The 21,499-nt window shown below is 41.5% G+C and overlaps 2 protein-coding genes across 2 annotated transcripts; one reads left to right on the top strand and one right to left on the bottom strand.

Moving 5' to 3' along the window:
* Positions 1-249: 249 nt before the first annotated feature.
* Positions 250-6,280, top strand: LOC102427539 (gastrokine-3-like). The gene is made up of 6 exons (XM_006093003.2): positions 250-261; positions 2,126-2,179; positions 2,361-2,495; positions 4,088-4,195; positions 5,137-5,278; positions 6,180-6,280. Exons 1-6 carry the CDS (start codon positions 250-252, stop codon positions 6,272-6,274), a joined length of 546 nt encoding a protein of 181 aa, XP_006093065.1. The 3' UTR covers positions 6,275-6,280.
* Positions 6,281-9,638: 3,358 nt separating this feature from the next.
* On the bottom strand, positions 9,639-16,200 carry GKN2 (gastrokine 2). The gene is made up of 6 exons (XM_006092979.3): positions 16,174-16,200; positions 13,816-13,869; positions 13,242-13,379; positions 11,326-11,436; positions 10,525-10,681; positions 9,639-9,721 (listed from the first exon to the last, which is right to left on the bottom strand). Exons 1-6 carry the CDS (start codon positions 16,183-16,185, stop codon positions 9,639-9,641), a joined length of 555 nt encoding a protein of 184 aa, XP_006093041.1. The 5' UTR covers positions 16,186-16,200.
* Positions 16,201-21,499: the final 5,299 nt, after the last annotated feature.

Here is a 21,499-nt window from a genome sequence, read left to right as displayed (position 1 = left end):
GACTTTGATCCAGGTAGTCGGGTCACTACCAATCAAGAGCTTGAGAAAAAATAAGGTCTTAAATGAAAAGGCCTGAATTGGTGCTTGACTCATCATAGAAAGGAGTTCTCATGGTCTTAGGAGTTCAAGGGCTGGTCAAATGGTCCTTTATGGGGAAAAAAGAGCCCTTAAATGAAAGCTGGCAGGAGAGAGACAAGCCATACAGTGAAAGCAAAATATCAGAATGTCAAGAAAGTCAGCTAGCGGCGGATGTTTGAAGAGGTAAAATGAGGCCAGCTTGGTGGGTGGGCAGAGGGCATTGAAAGACCAACCATGTGATTTTGGGTTTGGATGAAGAGTTAACCAAATTGTTTTTCAATCTAATCTTATAATTCCAATCTGCCTCTTTTGGCTTCATAAGGTATTTCTCAACCCTCCACTGTTTGTATAGAACTTGTCTGGAATTGAGAAGTTGAAAGGGTAAACTCACTAATGGCATATCAGGACCATTCTGCAGAATCTATTTTTTACAATTCTTACCTTAGTTGTTAAGGTCATGGGCATGCCAGCCCACAAAGAGTTGTTCATATGCCATGTTTGCCTTGGAACCAGTAGAGGTAGCACAGTAAAAAGAAAATATTTAGAAGTAGTTAAAGAAAAGTGATAACTGTGATTACATAAATTTGCCTTATTTCCCCTCTGAATGGCATCCAGATTATGGTTAACTACCCAGAGTCCTTTATTATGGCAATAATTGAAAAGTCCAGAACTATATAAACCAGACTTAGAAAATAAATGGGACATAGAAAATTCTATTATGCATACAGTTGCATGGGGTCTGCAAGAGAGGCAATATGAAAGACCTTGTAAGTATATTTTCTGATTTCAAATGCAGATGATTATGTTTTCAGAATCAGGAGGGAGCAGTTCTTTTTTCCTTCCTGTGGACTCTTCAAATTAAACCGAAATAGAATTTCTAATCATTAATTTGATACATAACCTCTCTGTTGGCAAACCTCTCTGTTTTGGGATACCCATCTGAATGATGGGTATTTCCCAAGAGAACCGATAACTAATTTCTTAAAAGTCAAGAATCTTTGCGGGTTGAGTAGATATTCATATTTTAGTGTTCTCTCTTCCTAGATCAATTGTATTTAAAAATTGCCAGTGAAGGGGAGTTTCACATGTATTTGATATATGGCCCCAACTCTCAGATAGTTTAATAAAATATTACTGCTATCTGCATCTCAAGTATCTCCTTGATTGATCCCATTGCATTATGATTAGTGTCCATAGAGGAGCTGTTTTCTTTTCCTTTGAAGATGAACTTCACTTTTATGGTGTTATGGCATGTAGCATACTGAATAGGGTATTGTGAAGATGGGGAAGGAGGTTGTCGATTTTTGTTTATGTTTAAGTGCACTTACGCTGAGTGACCCTTCAGTAGAGAAAGGTTCACTGTCACATACTCTTATCCTGGCTTGTTCCTGCCCTACTAATTCCCTTTCGCTTACTCTCTGATGCCTGGAATTCCCTCAACAGGTAAGGCAAGCCATGCCAAGAGAAAATGAGTCACTGAAAAGATCTCAAGAACTAGTAACATTTGAGTAAAGTCTATTTCCAAGTGAGGTGTAAATAAGTGGTGCCTGGTCCTTTCTTCTCAGGCAAGGTGGGAGAGAAAGGAAAGGAAAGAGGAGAACAGCAGTGCCTTGTGGGGAGGCTGGGGGGAGGGGGGGGGAGGGTAAGGGGGGCAGGGAGGAGTCCTCAGTGGTTGGGAGAAGAGAGGAATGTATAGAAAGGGAAGACTGAGAACATGAATTATCACTTATTTTATGATTTGGGTTAATGTGATCCTGTCCTATGTTCAGGTAAAGTGGTTGGTAAGATGCCTAATAACTCAGCTCAGTCATTTGATAGTAGATATAGAGAAAACAAAAGAGGTTCTTGAGCGAACAATAAAGTTTTCCCTTCTGAGTAGATAGTACACCCTGTATCAACCACACCAAACAGTCCTCTGGTGCACATTGGGGCCCCAGGGGTACAAGAATCTGTGAAAATAATTTTAAGAAGGCCCTTTGAGTTCCAGGCTCTGGACTCACCTGAGACTAAGGTAACCAGGGTGCATTAATATTTGTTTCTATTTCAGATTGTGTCTTCCATCCTAGTGACTTTCCTCCTAACTCCAACCTTGGCCCTGACGGTGAGTGAGAGTAGAGGGACCCAACCTATGTAGTCTTCCTTAAGCAGAAGTTTTTCATAAGTGATAATCCAGGGTGACTTTTCTCAAATGTCTTATGGGTGTCCCTGTAAACCTGCAAGACATGGGCAAAGCAAAAACCCTGGACTTTCAACTCTTCTCCTTGTTGCTTGGTTTTCTCTAGACCATCAGTGACAGCCATCCTCTGAGTGGGTCTGTGGGGACCCAGAGCATCCATGTCAGTGCCTTCCGAGGTATGGTCAGCATCAGAGACAACAATGTTTTGAGTGAATGGGATGGACACATGGACTACAACAATGTAAGATGTGGAACACATTTGTCACAATCCAAACTTTAGCCTTACGCTTTGCCAGAGAGAAGAGGACACTGTCTACATTTGCCTTCTCTAGGTTTAGGCTCTCAATGGTACTACCTGTCTCTAGGTCAGGGACTAGCCTTCCTGCCATTGTGTGACTTTTTCTGATTCCCTACAGACTACAGGAACTTCTGTAGTCTGTAGGGATCCCGCACCTGTTTGCTTCCTGTGAGCTGCTGACTTCACAGGGCTCATGGAAGTCTCTGAAAATAGAGAGCCATTTAAAGGACGCCTATTTCTTATAAGTGGTATGTACTATAAAAGTTCTTTTGTTTTGATCTCAGATTTTAATCAGTTTATTTACAAAGAAGGATGATTTACTTTCACTTTTAGAAATATTGCCTTAACCTGCCTGCCTGTGTCCTTAGATAGTAAGACGTGGCAGAAAGATGCAGGATTAGGGAGTGACTGCCTATGACCTTGGCCTGGCTCTCTGATAGAAAAGCTCTACAACCACAGGGACATCACTCAGCCTTTCTGTGCCTGGGTCTTCTCATCTGCATCAATAGCTGCCTTCCATACCTGAAAGGACTCTGGAAAGTAAGAACCCACAGTCCTCTCTCCGGCCCAGACAACCCTCCGACATCCAGCCACTGCTGGTTGGAAGTCCCTCCGCCTGTCTTCGCATTGGACATCTCAGGACAGACACCTCAAATGCAGGCTTTCTCTCTGCTCCCACTTGTATCTACTACCATGCTCTCTTTCCTGAATACACTCTCCCTCACTCTTCACCTAACCTGCCTCTGACTTCCTCAAGGAGATATCTCCTGAACCCTCCTAAAGGGAATGCAGGTTAGTGATTTCCAACTCTGTGTTAACCCCTAGAAACTTTTTTCCAAACAATATTATTCCGTAGAATTCCATTATATAGAACAGAAGAAGTCAGAACTGCTCTGGCTAGGGGAGGGAGACACAGGTGAAGTATTCTTAGGCTAAGTCAGACACAGCCAGAGACACACTTCTCTGATCCAAAGCTGAGAGAAGCCAAATGACAGGCTCAGGGCCACATGGAGGGGCAGTTGGTGCAGACACAGGCCTAGAATCTGAGTCTAGAAGGTATGACCCAAAGATCCTAATCAGCCTGTACATTCAGAGAACATTCTGTAATGCACAGGATGCTTTCACGTAGTATCTCGTCTCATCCTCTCATCATCATGACAACCCTGTGGTGGAAGGCCTATCATTTCTTCTTTACTGATGGGGAGGCTGAGGTCATGGAGGCAGCTGAGGACCGAATGCCAGATCAGGACCTTAAAGTCAGCTTTGTTAGCGGGCCTCTCTCCCACCAGTCTATCAGTAGTGTGTAGCGTGTCCTGGAAGATCCCTTCCTGTGCCTGCAGCAGGGTCAGAAGCAACAGGGCTCTGTGCGTATTGCCAGTCCTGCTGCTGGCTCTTCACTCTGGCGCCCAGGTCTGGTGCCCAGGGGTGCTCTACATCACAGTCTAAAGAACAGCTATTTGCCAGCTTTGATGGGGAGTAGGATCCCACTAATACTGTGACTGATGAATGACACGGTTCTGCTGTGTTGCTTTAAGGATCTCTTGGTGGCTAAGATATATAGCAAGATGGCTTGTGTCTTGGCCAAGATGGACCAAGCTGTCTTCCCAACTTTGGATGACATTATCAAGGCCCTGGACCACCAGGTAAGTGAGACAGCTCCTTGTGGTCCCCTCCGAGGATGGTGTATTCCAACTCTGCATCCCGACCTCCTGGGACAATACACACAGAGAAAACTTGGTTCATGCTTGTGCTTAATGTCCATGAAATCCTACCACCATACAAAGGACCCCAAGTCCAGCCCATGGCCCACTTAAGTCAAATCATAACCTGATCAATAAAAATGCCATGCAATGACATAATTTTGATGTATTCCAAAGGGATGTGAGCTACATGTTAGTGAATATAAATTGTTGACTATAAGTATTAGAGTAAATTAATAGAGTGTTCACATCCCTGTGCCTTCTCTCCTTCCCTGCACCAACCCCTGCCCATCACATACGTACATACCATCTTTAGATGAAAATAAACCAGGTCTGCTGAAACTATCTTTCTCTCAGCCTCTTAAATGACAAAGATAGCCAAACATGCTGCCATTTGCTTTAGTAACCTGCCCAGATCATTTGAGCAACATCCATGTCCATGGCAGGAGAATCACTGAACTTGGGAAAAAATGCACTTTGGGTCACATAGAAAAAGAGGTAGGAAGTTGTCCACTCCTCTGGTTTATAGCTAGTAAAAACTTAATATACAAATGACACATAATTTTAAAACTATTCTATATTATCATCACTGCTGAGAAAAGCTATGGAGGCTGGAAAGTTGTGGAATTAGGAAGGGTAAAGAAATACAAAACCAGTAACAAAGACACACAGGCTCACTCACAGATTTTTCTGGAGTAATATCATCACCTTGTGGCCAGAGAAGATATTGCAGCTAAAGACAAAACACAAGGACAAGTTTGGGTTTACAGCTATTTCTGTAAAATGAATCACCCAAGTATGCTGAAATACGTTCCTTGTCTCTTCTTCCTTGCTGTACCATCTCCATATACCGTCTCACCACTTTCAAATACCACCTCTTCCAGGGTTTAAAGCATTATCCATCCACACGTGGCCTGACCTACACTGTTTTACCCACCCGGGTCAAGAACTTGGCACAGTACGGAATGGCTATCCAGGACATGTGCCGAGAGGTCCCTACCTACTTTGCCCAGCAGCAAAAAGAAGGTGTGTTAGGAATTTAACTAGAAACCAAAGACCTTTGGTGAGACAAAAGGTGCAATACAATTTTTAGGTCATTGGACAATTCTAATGACATTTTTTGGGTCTATACCATTTCTTTGCTACTGAGTAGAAAAGTAATGTGGCCTGGGATATATTTTCCCTGGTGGCAGAGATGATCTGCTGTCATCAGGGCTCACTGAGAACAGGAAGCAGAGTTTACTTAGCTTTCCCAGATGGTTGAGGGCCGCCATCTCATCATTTGACAGTTGGTAGATACCCTCACTCAACCCAAAGCTTCATCAACTCCTGCCCAAGTCACCCAGTGGCTGATGTCACACCATTACAGGTCCATCGCTTTGGGGTTCTCAGTCCTCCTCTTTCTCGGGCTTCCCAGAGGTTGGAATGCAGGACCCTAGAAGTTGTAGACTGCACTGGGGAAGGAGCACCTCAGAGGCTGGCTCCCCTGCTGGGGATGTGGTGGGGATCAGTGGTGGTCGGCTTGAAAAGCTACTAGATAATATCTCAAAACTACCTGCTACTCCAGATATAGTCAGTAATCTTTTCCCATTAGGCTAGTGCCAGTCACTTACATCTTAGTATAAATTAACCCAATGAACAAGGCTTTTTCATAACAAGAAGATCCAGCAGGAAAAACAGGGAGAACTTGAGGGGCTGGGGATTGGGAGTATGATTACAGGTCAGTAGAAATAGAAAGGGGGGATGCGGGGCCCATTTTGCAGCACAAGGGAGAGCTCCCATTTTAGTCCTATTTTAGCCTCTTGGTAGTAAAGCTCCCCTGAGCATCACATCGATTTAGGTGCAGGATGTAAGATATCCACTCTACTTTGAGGTCTGAAAGTGATTGAGTAATTATTTTGTAAAATGCTCCTCTTTCTTCTTAAAGGTACCGCGCTGTCAGTGGACCCTGATTCATGTTTTGAAATCCAACTTCTGTACTTTATGGGGATCTCCATCTGCGGGGAGATCCCTGGGCTCTGAAGCTCCAGGTCCGCCATGTGGAGAATGGACCCGCCTAGACGGGGCTACTGGCCTGAAACCAGCACTTAGGGGCTCAGCACTCCCATCTGCCAATAAAAAGCTCCTTGTTTCTACCTTCTATCTTTTGACCCAAGATCCAGCTTTGTAACCTGGAACTTTGGGTACAGTTTCTCCTTCTGGGTCAGAACAATAAAGTTTCTTGCCTCACTGGTCTAGCAGATGATGGTCTAGCCCTCCTGCCTGCACTGTCCTCTCTCGAGTTACTGGCATCCCCCTCCACATGCATTCCACAAAACTGCATGCCTGTATGGTGTGCAGGAGGAGGGGCCTCTCCCAGAATGTGTCAACTCTAAAGGCCTCTCTTAGGGTGTCCCTCACTAGTAAATAAGACCTTGATAAATAAATAACAAAAAGATGCTAGCCACAGCATAGACAATCTGTAATGTCTGAGGCCATATGTCAGATTCCTGCAAATTGGTGCTAAGTTTCTACGAAAGCCTATTCGCCATGGTAACCCAGCCTGCACCATGCAAACCCCTAAGAGAGATCCAAGTGAAATTAGACCTCCAAGGCCTCCCCTTAGAACTGGTCTATACCTTCCTAGTGGTTTAGATACCATAGTGGTAAGTCCTAGCCATTTCTCTCTGCAACAAATGAGTAAGGGGCCTGGTCTCTTAGCACTGGTTCTTTAACTGTCCATTACTGGGGCTGGGAGGGACAGAGACAGCTCCATTCCCACTACACAGAACATCCCTGGCTCCCCTTACCTTAGATACAAGAATAAACAGAGGAAGGACTATTGAAGATACAGATGCAGATGGCCACAGAGGTTGTGTTGGAGTTTGGAGCACTTTAAATAGAGTGGGACTGGGATGGGATTGGCCAGGGAGTGGGGAGGAGTGCAGCGAGTGGGAGAACTCTGGGTGATCTCAGCACCAATTTGCAGGAGACAGAGCTGAGCACCAGCGCTGTAAAGTATGATGTGGTGTGGCTACCTACAGCCATGAATGGAAAGGCAATTGCAGAGAAAGGTCCAGGATAAACCTCTGGGCTTAATTAGGGTGTGGTTGGACAGACCAGATGCTTGGAACCTAAGGATTTGGTCGCATGCAGCTTGTTAAGGATGAGGAAGGTGGAGATATGTGCATAAACACATTCAGAGTGGAGGTATCAGATGTGACAGGCCAAGGCTGAGCAGGATTAACTGACTTAGAGAAAGCAGTCATGAAAGAGTAGAACTCACAAGTTCGTTTTAAGAGTGGGAATCTCTCTATATAAAAGCCTAAACAACCATTCGACCGTCTGACCAGTAGCTATGACGTGCACTGACCACCTGCAGGGACTGGGCTAAAATTGGCAGTCCGACATCCCCCAAGGGGTCCCAGATTGCAAGAGGGCACAGGCCAGGCCAAGGGACCCCACCAGTGCACGAATCTGTGCACCAGGCCTCTAGTATCATTATAAACATTGACGAGAATAATACATCTCTGAGCATTGGATTCCAAAGGAAGTTAACAATTAAAATACCCTTTTTTTACCACCCCCACCCCTACCAATCCTGGCCACAGGAATAAGTATGTACCCCTAAGTTATTCTGTTATGGTCCCTTCCAGACGATTTTAAATTTGAAATTCAAACAAGAGGAGTCTCTTTCTTTCTGACAATGATGCTGGGAATATGGGGACCTTGTGGCATCTGCTCTCCTGGAGAAAGCTAATGTAAGATTCTGAGGCTAATGTGGAGGGAGAAAGAATGTTGAGATGGGTAGGGGAGGGAACGAGTCTGGCCACCTTAAAGTTCCCAACTCTAGCCACCCAAGACCAGAATATCCCTATCCTCCTATACTAAGCTGGGACAATGAATTCCACTGCATCTAGCCTCTGTGAATTAGATTTGGGTTCTATCACTTGCAAACATTAAGATTCCAGCTAGTACACTCTATCATTCATTTTGCACTTTAATGTATACTCTTTTACTATTGTTACAAATGTTTTAGATAAATTTCTCACTTCCCCAACAAGAAAATAACTTTATTGTCTATGGCAGTTTTGTCTTGGGCCCCTTCCTCTAGCATGCCTAACCCAGTGCTGAGCCACTGTAAGTGCTTTAAATGTATTCAGTAATGGTTATTAAGAAGAACAGTGTTAGGCCCTGCCGGTGTGGCTCAGTGTTTGAGCATTGGCCTATGAACCAGGAGGTCACGGTTTGATTCCCAGTCAGGGCACAAGCCCAGGTTGTGGGTTCGATCCCCAGTGTGGGGGGTGCAGGAGGAAGCCAATTAATGATTCTCTCTCGTCAATGATGTTTCTATCTCTCTCTCCCTCTCCCTTCTTCTCTGAAATCAATAAAAATATATTTTAAACAAAGAAGTACAGTGTTTGGAATAGGAGCAGTTGATGATCAGTCAACATGAGAACCAGCTACAATGTGGGTTGCGACCCCTTTGGCGGTCGAACGACCCTTTCACAGGGGTCGCCTAAGACATCCTGCATATCAGATATTTACATTACGATTCATAACAGTAGCAACATTACAGTTATGAAGTAGCAACGAAAATAATTTTATGGTTGGGTCACAACATGAGGAACTGTATTTAAAGGGCCAGAAGGTTGAGAACCACTGAGCTACATGATCTGGAAATTTGCCCACATTATGCAATTTCTTTGTCATATCGGAAATTGCTTCCCTTCTATATAGGGTCTTGGCATTCCAAGGCAGGTTCTTACTTCTGCTGAGATTTTCAGCAAAAGTTCCCTGGGTGAAGGGTGTTCCAACCTCCCTCTCTCCTGGGACAAAATACATCATGATAGTGTTTATTAAGGGTGAGTCTACTGTGTTGATGAGCTAAAAGGCATGTGAATGGCCCTCAAAGCTTAGTGCTTTGTCAGAGGGGATAGTTTCCTTCATCTGAGCAGTCAAGTCTTTGCTAAGGGTACCCCAAATCCATGCCCCTTCACTAGGTGGAGGTTAGTGCCACCTGAGCCCCTGCTCCCCCCTGGGCTGCCCTAGGATGTTGGGCAGACAAAGGGGCAGCTGGTCAGTGAATAGATGCAAAGATGGAGACTTGCACCCACAACGAGCCTGTATGTGACCCAGCCATATTATTTGGAATTTTTCACACTTTGTGTACTTGACTTGAAATCCTGGCTATTTCTCTCCTTCTATATATAGACATAAACATCAGTTGGCACCCCTTTGCTATTTACAAAAAAAAGCAAACACTCAGATAGCTGTAAATGTTGTATTTATGTTTTACTACTGAATCTCAAAATTAGTTGGGGTTTTTGGAAAGAATTTAATTTGTCTTCTGAGGTGAAACCAAAGGGCGTATTTCTTTGAAAAGATGCAACCAGTGGGCCGATACTTAAACATTGATGTCTCCACAGATGGAAATCCCAAGGATGCCCAGGAGGCCAGCCTTTACGCAGCCATGAGCACCGGCATCATCTGAAAAGGGGGAACATTTTGAAGAAAGAGGATTAAGAAATACATTATTGGAATGCAGCAAATCAGAGCCTTTTGTAAATGTCTTGACAGGGGTTGTACATGTAATTTCACGTTACCCAAGATTTTAGCTATACACATACTGCAAAGGATAATAATATCCTAGCTTAAATAGACGGACAATTCCTGGAAGAGATGTCCGGCTCCGTTCAATTGATGCTCTGCATTAATGCCATGCTATGTGTCTTTACTTACAAAAGCTAATGACCTTACTAAAAGAAAAATGTCTTAAGTAAATTTTTTTTCTGGGCAGTAGAAATGTATTGAATGCTAATTCTTTTCATCTTTATCTACCTCCCACAACTCTGGGGAATTTGTGTTGTTGTGTGCAACATCTGTGGCCCAGCCTCTTTGGCTCTGGCCTCTCTTCCGTATTTAGAAACTATGCATAAAAATACCAGTAAAGCCCAGCGACCCATGAACTCAGAGGTCACCAGTTCAATTCCTGGTCAGGGCACATGCCTCAGGTTTTCCTTGACACCCAGGAATCTTTTTTTATTCCATTCTCTGTGTTAACTGGTCAACTTCCCCACCAGATTATATGTTTCTTGGGGGCGGAGTTTTATCCATTTCTGTATCTCTCCTAACATTTAGCACAATGTCCACATGTGGTCAGTATTTAATTCCCAAAGCAAACCAGATTGAGTCATGTTTTATATTTGTATTTCACACAACACCTAGCAAAGTGTTGGCACATTAGAGGTTTCAGAAAATATTGGGTGAAGGAATGATTTATTGGTACTCACGTGGCTTTTCAACCACTTCTGCCTTGTACAAGGGGAGGTGTTTGCAGAGCTGCTCGATGGGTGACCCGAAAAAGAACCATTTCATGTCTGTGAACCAAGACTGCAGCGGGTTGTACTTGACCCAGGTATAGTCGGTGGAGGACATGGTCTGCAGAGCCTAGATCAGTATAATAGAGTGGGACTGGATAAAAATACGTTGACACAATCTGGTGTACCTCATTCTCAACTGTGACTTTTTTTTCTTTCAGGTTATTAAGTAGAAGGTGGTCAGGAATCTCAAGACATCTTCTCTTCCTGACCACTTGGTCTTCAGAGAATCCTCATTATTACCAATATTATTTTGCTGGTGATGACAATGAAACCCAGATAGGGTGATGCCTATGCCCAAGGTGGCACAAATGGGAGGGAGAATTAAACCCCAGATGTCCAGCTTCATGATGTTTTTTATAATTCTCACTATACTATATTGTTTCTTTGCATGTTGTGTCATTGAATATTATAACTTCACTCCTTTTCTTTGCCCTTCACTCTTTCTTAGATCCCTGCTCTGAAAAGAGAAGCTGTGCAGTCCTTTCTACAGAAACAATGGGATTTACTATAAGTTCTTGTATTGGGGGCTCTATGGTAGAAATCAAGCTAAGAGATGTACTCCTGCATCAAAAACTATACATGTGAAAATACTCTAATAAGTGGATAGTAATAAGATATCAAATTATGATCCCTTACCCTCTTCATTTCTCCATAGTCACCAGTTTTGCCTGGCTCAAGAACATGGAATATTTAAGGCCACTCCAGAATTACCTTCCTCTCATAGATGAACCGTTTGAGTTGGTCCAGAGCAGGGATGGCGTCATGGTTCATCTTCATGACGTAGCAGGCTCTTCGGGAGAGGATCCTGGATGCGATGTAACCCTGAGGCAGCAAGAGCACAGTTACTGCCCCTCCCAATTCCCTGGACTCTGAACTTGGTGAGAACGATGTGTGGACCTTGAGAAAGCCTTGAACATGCACAGTGAGTGCACATGACTGATTTTTAATCTGCAATAAATCCTATCCATTCAACTTCTTTGACATAGTATTTTTATTTCTTTACTTGTTATCTCTATCTCTGAAAAGTGGGCCACATGATTTGTTATGGAATGAGGGTCTACAGTTTGCAATTTGAAAGATTGAGAAGCAGCAGCTCTCTGTCTCTACTGATTTTGTGCAGCCTCCCCTTGATTTGGAGTACATACAATATTCTTAAGAACTGAGCTTTCCAATATGTTAGTTATTAGGCACATGTAGCTCTTTAAATTTAAATTCAATAAAATTGAAAATTTACTTCCTCTGTCACACTTTTACCTAGGCACAGAGCTGTGCACTATGGATATAGGTAGATTGTTGTCTTCAAGGGCTCCATAGCCACAAGGGCCAGCTGCTTCCCTTTTGGGAAATGCGGATGTAGAACATTTCCACCATTGCAGAAAGTTCCATTGGACAGTGCTGGTATAGAAACTCTCCTTAACATACCCATGCCCACCCTCATCCCCCATACACACTTGCTTCATCTATTCTTCCCTTCTCTACCACCTTCTCTCCATCTTTTCTCCACTTCTAACCCAAGCTGGCTGGGTAGGGATGGGTTGGAAGAAGTTGGAATTGGAAGAGCAATGGAGGGTGAGGACCTTGGAGCCAGAAGGAACCTAAGAGCATCTAATCTTCATCTAGAGTGGTACTCTTCAGAGTTCCAAATAGTTAAACAGCCTAGAAGACTGTATGTAACATCAACCCTTCTGCTTCCTATTTTTCAATTCTCACACATTTTCAGTTCCTAAAATTCAAAAATAGACTGAGACCAATGGTGATGATCATGGAAGAGGCTTACATCCTCACCACTTCATTTTTTTAAGACACTTTTGGGATTTTCTTGACATCTGCTTAAAAACAATTTCAGTAGAACTTCCTTCTAACCCATGTTTTTCAAAGACTCTATACTTTCAAATGTGTCCTGGAACTCCCAATACCAATGGGGAGAAAACATGTGAGGATGCTTGTACAAGACAAGAAGAAAAATGTATCCAGACATCCAGTGAGATGGACGACAACCTGCCCATATCCATAGTGCATAGCGTTGTGCCTGAGTAAAAGCAAACTCATAGTTACAGTGAACAACCAGAAAACAAGCAAATAATACACGGGAAAAGGACAGAATATGTTTTCTGAGCAGGTTTCTGAGATTTTTTGTTAATAACAGTAACTAAAACTTGGAAATAGTTTGGTGTTTTAATTAACATACAGAAGAAGCATGCTTACAGAAGAAGCATGATTTATTGTGTAGCCTACATGTAGAGTTAAATGTGTATAGCTGTTCTGGATTTCTGGTCATTTGTGACTGTTTCATGATCGCTCTTTTTCTGAACAATTTTTGTATGAGAAGCCCCAATTTATTCGATAAATATGTTTTTAGAGTCTGAGTGCTATGCATTGCTTTGGGCTTTGTCCATTCTTTCTGAGCCTGTAGCGAGACAGTATCATCATGCTTTCAATTTCCACCTGAAAAGGTCAAGTAAACGTGTATGTTTCCTATGTCATGCTTTTGTCTCAGAAATGATTTTGTCTGTTTGTTCATCAATAGCTTGATTATTTAAAAGGAAAAGCAGAAGTAAGGACATGCTGATGGACTCGCAGGATAGATTATAGGATTCAAATAATATAAACGTTCCCTTGCAGCTTACATGTTTATAGTCAAAAACGGTGGTAGAGGAGCACGACCCGGCATGGATGTTAACGATGGCAGTGTTTTTTTCATTGTCAATTGTTATTGTCTCCTGAATATTGCCACCATTGTTGTTTGGGCTGATGATGTTAAAAACCTAGATTGGCCACAAAGACAAAATGGGTTTTCTATAAATCACATGCATTTGAAAGAATCCCTCCCAGCAAAATAGAGCCTTATATCTGCTAAGAACAAGCAATTGAAGCCTAAAACCTCTCCACTGGGAACCCAGACCAAAAGCACATGTTAAAATAAGAATGTAAAACTCTTTCTCATAGTGGACAATTGTAAGGGAGAAGCAATGATATCACAGGAGAGATGAGATTGACCACATTTTAAAGCAATGGTTTACATTTTTAAGGTATTGCCATTGGAAAGAAATACTCAATCTCATTGTTTCCATTACTGGTTATTTCTGGGATTCTATCCCAAATAGGTCATATGGACTCTCTACTGTCCTTCAGATTATCTTGTATCTTCCTTTTCCTCTCCCAACATCTCCAAACTAGAAAGTTCGTCATGAATCAACTCACCTCGAATCCATGAGACTGTGTTCCAAAGATGGCCAGCACCACCAGAAATAACACCTGAAAAACAGACCAGTCACTTTCATTCCCAATAAGGTAATCATTGAAGATCGAGACATGAGAGGACACTGGACAGGACAAGCATAAATATCTCAGAAAATATAACCTAGAGACACTGGTGTGTGGTCATGGATGGTCAATAGTCCAAAGTATAAAACACACACACATTCACTTGGTTGACAGGTATTTATTGAATTTTTTGTCACCCAGTTCCCAGCCCTTTCTAACATCAAAACCTGATACATAGCATGTGTTCTTATGCCAGGAAGAACTTAGGGCAGGGGAGCAGTGAGAAATGACTGATTTTACTATGGGAATGCCCTGGTGTGGTTCATTCTGGCTTTGGATTGCAAGAGGTGAATTTGTGTCCTCTGGTAAGAGAGAGAGAGAGAGAAAGAGAGAGAGAGAGAGAGAGAGAGAGAGAGAGAGAGAGAGAGAGAGAAAGAAAGAAAGAAAGAAAGAAAGAAAGAAAGAAAGAAAGAAAGAAAGAAAGAAAGAAAGAGAAGGAAAAGAGACCTAGCCCATTTGGCTCAGTGGATAGTTCCTGGACTGAAGGGTCCCGGGTTAGTTTCTGGTCAAAGGCATGTATCTCGGTTGCAGGCTCAGACCCCAGCTCAGGTTGGGGTGCATGTGGGAGGCAACCAATCACTGTGTCTCTCTCACATGAATATTTCACTCTCTCTGTCTCTCCCCTTTCCTTCCATTCTCTTTGAAAATCTATGGAAAAATATCCTCGGGTGAGGATTAACCAAAAAAAAAAAAAAAGGAAATGAGAGAGTAAAACACGTTAAACATGGATTCACAGGCAATAGACACAATGGGTTTTTAAGGGAAAATATGAAAATAAGATGCTTGGGGGCATGGCTAACTTTTGAGGCTGACATCAAGGAAAACCCTCTTATTCTCCCACAACCTATGCCTTAGTGTTACCATCAGAGAAAGGTTAGGCTACAGGCCATGTAACTGACACTGAGGCAGTTCCGACACTTAGCTGTAGTTGTGTAAAAGTCTAATCCAATTCTCTGATCCTGGTTTTGTGCTGTCTCTTCTGACATCACAGTGCACCGCACTATCATTGAAAACTGCTGCTGGAGGGCATCTGCTGGAAGGCTGGTATTTTTAAGAACTGTCAGTGGGACTTTTCTACTGCCCCTTCTATATTGCCAATAACATTTCTCTCCTGATGGCTGGGGTTGGAGTGTCTGACAAAGACCTGTATGCAGATATCCCACCCACTGATCTGCATAGGGACACATCTTCTCTGACTCCAGGCTGGTTCTAGTAACCTCTGACACTCCTATGTATTCTATTAATGAGGCGTGAACAGGTGGGTGGAGGACTGACCACCTTAGTGGTATGATTAGAGAGGGCTCAGGAAGTGCCCCCTGCCTCCAAATAACCACCCACTCAACACTGTGATTAATATACCACAGCGATAGGTCTGTGCTTCCGGTTAGGTCTCCTCTTGGAAAATCAAGAGGCTCCTGGGAGAGGAAACTCTTTAAGCTGACAGTCTTTAACACATTGTAGGGAGGTACTTATCATTTTGCTTTCTCCCGTGGCTTCTAAATGAGAATAAGGGATAGAGACTGGGGCAAGGAATTCTGATATAGAACAGAACATAGTCCACTGGCCATGGAGCACTGTAGTGAGGAACTATGGGAGATTGGGGCTGGACTGAGGGGTATAGGGGGTCATGACAGGGATGCTTTGCCAGGATTCTCCTGTATGTGGGGCCTAAGATGGGTACATTTCTAGCCTAAATCCAAAGTTCAATGGCTTGGGAAAATCACATTTCTCCATGTCTCAGTCTTCTCATCTGTAGAATGGGGTAATACTCAGCTCAGAGTTGTTGAAGTAACTAGATTAAATTATTCATGTGATATGTTTAGCATAGGGCCTAGTATACACTTGGAAATAACTTCTGCTATTATTATTGTTGTTAATATTTTAATGTTATTATTTTAAATTACCACTTCTCTTTTAGATAGTAAATGAAGTTATCCTGAAATGCTTCCATTCCCTCCAAAGCTCATAATAAGAATTATTACTAAAAATTCTCCACATTAAAATTCTCTAGTTATTTCCAAAACTTTTTCTTTGTATTTTCAGTAAACATTTCAAAATAAAGACAATAAACAAATAAATATTTGACTTAATATTCAACACTATTCCTAAAAAAGACATCATTAACTCAATCCCAGAAGCTTATCTAAGAACCCTGAAATCTAAGGCATATTGGATACGAACATTCTCTGCAGGCAGCTACCACACGAGTATAAAGAAGCATAAACAAATACTTACAAGGGTTTTCATTTTGTCGGAAGGGAAGAAGGTGCTGGAACAAGTGAGTCTGCCTGGAGCAGCTCCTACCCTTTATATTGGTTTCAAGGTGTGGAAATCTCTTTCCAGACCGATCACTGTGGAAAAAGCTGTGTCATATCTGACACACCCCAGCAAACTCCTTTATCGAGATTGAGACCCAACCACATAACCTGATATCAATGAAGTTCATTAGTCAGTAGTGAAAATTTACCACTTGGTCACTCTGTAAATATTCCCAGCTTATCTGCTCTATGTTGCACATGAGAGTTCAATTTCCACCCTTTAAAAACATTGCGAGATGCTTGTTTTATGCAGACATCTTAACATAGAAGGGCATATTCTTAATATTGCTGCCTCCCCCAGCCTTGAAGTAAAGTCCTCCCTTAAGCTCTGAGTTGGGGTTCCCACTCAGTGATTATTCGTACCTACCCTGCTTCGTGAATTCCGTCACCCAAGGAATGGACATGACTAGAGGCAAGAACAGTGACTGGGGGCCTCTTTTGAGAACAAACAACCTTATGACTTTCTTTCTCTTCCCCTTTAGAGTTGGTATCAATTTTCAGAGACTCATGAAGAACAGGGCTCAGAGATGCCTCTGCCCAATTACCAGGGTTAACCAAATTTTTACATAAAGCCTTGGCCAAGACACTGTGAAACTGTGATTTATATATCTCTAGTTGTCTTGAGGAGCATTGAGAAATTCTAAAATTTAAAAAAAAGAGAAAATAAAGTTTAATTTGTATAATTTTTATAATGCCACAATCAGAAAAGGCTATCTAGTGTTAGGGTGGGATCATGAACTCAGAAGGTGGGGGAATACAAAAACAAACAAAAAATTGAAAATTTGTTAAATATTGAAAATCACTACAGTAAGCAAAGAATAACATAGTAAGCATAAATGATGTCCTTGATCTACAGCTACAGTGACTTCCTAATTAGCAGGATTTTTTAATAGGGCTTTTAAAAAACAGATATTTGGGCAATTTGGGGCTGACCTAGTTCACTGGAATTCTGCTATACTGGTCTGTTCAGCTGTAGTGGATGTAAAATGTGCTGCTTAAAAGTTTTATTTTATTTTACTTTAGAGATAGAGAGGAAGAGAGAGAGAAAAACATGGATTTGTTGTTACACTTATTTATGCGTTCATTGGTTGATTCTTGTATGTAACCTGATGGGAAAATGCTCTAAACCAGTAGTTCTCAACCTTCCTAATGTTGTGACCCTTTAATACAGTTCCTCATGTTGTGGTGACCCCCAATTTCATTGTTACAAATTGAACATAATTAAAGCATAGTGATTAATCACAAAATAATATGTAATTATATATGTGCTTTCTGATGGTCTTAGGCAACCCCTGTGAAAGGATCATTTGACGCCCAAAGGGCTCGCGACCCACAGGTTGAGAACCGCTGCTCTAAACAATTGAGCTACTGGCCTGGGTGCTGCTTTTATTTTTTTAGCTTTCTGAGATAGCAGTAGCAAGAAGGATGACAATTTTGTAGTATATCTGCCACTTTTCTCCCAGGTCTGGCTCCCAAAGCTCCCCAAAGCAAGCCACAACCATACTCATAGCCATGAGAGCAGATAGAGGTATTACCGTCTACCCCAGTGATGGCGAACCTTTTGAGCTCGGCGTGTCAGCATTTTGAAAAACCCTAACTTAACTCTGGTGCCGTGTCACATATAGAAATTTTTTGATATTTGCAACCATAGTAAAACAAAGACTTATATTTTTGATATTTATTTTATATATTTAAATGTCATTTAACAAAGAAAAATCAACCAAAAAAATGAGTTCGCCTGTCACCTCTGACACATGTGTCATACGTTCACCATCACTGGTCTACCCTTTACTTTGTCCTATCCCCAGGAGTTCTGAGTCTATAGGCTTGATAATGATATAGTTAGCATTTATGAAGCACTTGACATGCTCTAGCACTTTCCAAGCACTTTGCATATATTGATTCATTTGATCTCATAACAACCCACTAAGCTACCTTCTGTCCATGTTCCATTTTACATACAGGAAAACTAAGGAGCAGGGAAGTAACTCCTCAGCATTATGTCGCTTCCAGGGGCAGGAGGGAATCTGAGCCCAATCTGACTTCACAGTCCACACTTGTAACTACCAGTACTACATGCCTGTTAGTTGCTGGGTAAGTGTAACTTCTTGCCTTACTGAGATGGAGGCGTTAGGATGGAGGCTTCTGCCTTCATATGTTTCCTTTTTATAAAAAAAATTACGTCATTTTTCATTTTTCAATTATAGTTGACATACAATATTATATTAGTTTCAGGTGTACACCTCGACATTCAATAACTTACTAAGTGATCATCCAGTTAAATCTTGGATCCATCTGACACCATAGATAGTTATTAGAATTTTATTGACTATATTTCCTATGCTGCACTTTACATTCCCATGACTATTCTGTAACTACCAAGTTGTACTTGTTAATCCCTTCACATTTTTCACCCATCCCTTCAACGCCCCTCCCAGAAAAGAATGTTTTTTGGCCACAAGATTGGTTTCGAAAAATCAGGCCTACCCCACAACTCGATGGTGAAAACTTAAAAAAAAATTTTTTTAAATTAATTTCAGAGAGGAAGGGAGAGGGAGAAAGAGATAAAAACATCAATGATGAGAATCATTGATCAGCTTCCTGCTGCACGGGATCGAGCCCACAACTTGGGCATGTGCCCTGATCAAAAATTGAACTGTTTCATAAGTCGATGTTCAACCACTGAGCCATGCCAGCTGGGCAACAGTGAAAACTTTTAAATAGGGGGAATGAGACACTGTGTTTGTAAGAGTTTTATAAGTGAAATTCATGGCTAAGCTGCCCACTCCCCACTGAGGGGATGCAATTGCTGACATGGAAGGGCCTCATGCTGTACCCACACCTTGGATACTCTGGCGTAGCAGTTCTGAGAAGGGGCACAGGCCTGTGGACTTTTAAAGCTCCATGTGCTTCTGATTGAAAGAGCTGTTTCAAATCCTGTTCAAACCTCTTGTGAGGAACATAAGACTCAAACAGGTTAAAAAATGGGAGCAGGTGTGGGTTGGAGGGGGTCAATAAAAAAAAGGACAAAATTTTAAAGAAAAAAGCAAGTAAACAAAAAAAGGTTAAAAAATAATAAAAATTTAAAAAACATAGCCAAGGTCCATGCATAGTTAGTGGCAAAAATGAGACTTTTTCTTGCTATTGTTCAAAAAATAGAAAATTCATTGGTTTGTTGCCTTTCTATACATAAGTTTAAGCCAATTTGTGTCTTTCTCTCCAATATATCAGTTACCTTTTCTATTATAAGACCTAAATCCTCTACTTTCGCAATCTCTTTCTCGCTCGCTTTCTCCATCCCTATTCCCTCCCGTTTCCTTTCTTTCTATCTCACAATTTACTTCTGCAACTCTTTTTTTTTTGCAGGGATTTACATTACATCATATACCATAATATATCAGACTCAACATGTCTAAAGTAAAGAATAGTACATTCTTTTCCCCAAAGCTGATCTTTTTTTGGACACTGTTATTTCTGTTGATAATTTCTCTGGGTCTGCAGGCTCATTTTGAAGTTATCCTTGATTCTTCTGCCATTTTTCCTCTGTAATGACTTTATAATTTGGGTCTTTCTCTCCAATACATCAGCCCATACTCCATTCCTTGTCATCACCACCACATACTGTCCCTGTCCCAATTATTTTAATTAGAATAATTGGCACTAGCTGTTGTAACAAACAACACTTAGATCTCAGCCATTTGACTAAATAAACTTTTATTTCTCACTCACATAAAATCTAATACAGATGACTTCATGGTGGGTGGCTCTCTTCCAAGTGATGACTTATGGATTCCACCTTCTTCCTTAGGCAGCTTCCCCATCTTGAATCTGTAGCTTCATGGTATCCTGACATCATGGAACTGGCAGATGGGAGTTTAGATAAACAGTATGAGAAGACACATCTGCTTTTAACTTCTTCAGACTGAAAATGACCACATCTGTTCATTATCCATTGATAAAGACGGTCACATCGCCATATCTAGATGTGAGGGAAAGAAAGCTTAGCTCTATGCCAAGAAGACAAAGCCTGTCTGTGCCAAAATGCCAAAACTGTACTTCCTGCTTCCAGGCTGTCCATTGTTTCATCCTCAACATCACTATTAATTCATGGTTCAAAAGCACCACTTTGCCTACATTGCTCCTGTGCTCAAAACTTTTTAAAATTCTCCATCAACTCTAGGACACAGTGGTTGACTCTTAGCTTGGCTTTTAACTCACTCTATAGTCTTCTTCCAAGCTAATCTCCCCAAGTGATATGAGTGAGGAAATATTCTAAATAAAGGAAAGAAGATGTGAACATAGAGGTAGAAAAAGATTCATGTGCTCAATTGCCATAAAAAGACACTCAAATTATTTGACTATACTTTTTCTGTCCTTTCCCTCCATATCCTAAACTCCCCACTTTTTATCATGTTATTTTTCTTTCGCACTACCTTTATCCATTTTGTCTTTCTTCCTCCTCTCCTTCTTTCCTTCATTTCCCTTCTTCCTTCTATTCTTAGTGGCTTCCTACCTCATGAAAATCATGGGAAGAATATTCTGAAAGCCTGTCTGGTGTTGCTCAGTGGTTGAATGTCAACCTATGAGCCAGGAGGTCACGGTTTGGTTCCAGGTCAGGGCACATGCCCAAGTTGTGGGCTCAATCTTCAGTAGGGGGTGTGCAGGAGGCAGCTGATCAATAATTATCTCTTATCATTGATATTTCTATCTCTCTCTCCCTCTCCCTTCCTTTCTGAAATTAATAAAAATATATTTTAAAAAGAATATTCTGAAAGAGACAGAAGGATGAACTAGACCCAATGAATCTCTGCTCTCAGAGGGTTTGCTATCATAAAATACAAATAACTGTTGAGCTATCAAAATATAGTAACTGTTAAGTATCAGAGGAGAGGCACAAGTTGAATGTTATGATAATCCAAAGTACACATTGTATTAGCCATATCTATTGATGACAAACAAAAACATTTATATTCTTCATCATTTTCTACATTATATAAATAATCACTTCTTTTCTTTAGTGACCCTAAATTCACATATTTTCAATTTACAAAAAGTTTTTACAAATCCACAGGAAGCTAATGAGCAAATATAATTTTTTAAAGGGCACAGAACATGATTAGAGGAAGAGAAAACACTAACAAGAAATGGTGAAGAGTTGAAGTTCCAGAAACATCCTACCTGGACTTGAATTCCAACTTCTCTAATTTCTCTTGTGGAAGGAAGCATAGCAAAGTGCCCTCTCA

Source organism: Myotis lucifugus, unplaced genomic scaffold (genome assembly GCF_000147115.1).
Source record: "Myotis lucifugus unplaced genomic scaffold, Myoluc2.0 scaffold_108, whole genome shotgun sequence".
Lineage (NCBI taxonomy): Eukaryota > Metazoa > Chordata > Mammalia > Chiroptera > Vespertilionidae > Myotis > Myotis lucifugus.
The sequence above is the reverse complement of the archived record's forward strand: the minus strand, read 5'-3'. Positions and strand labels throughout refer to the sequence as shown.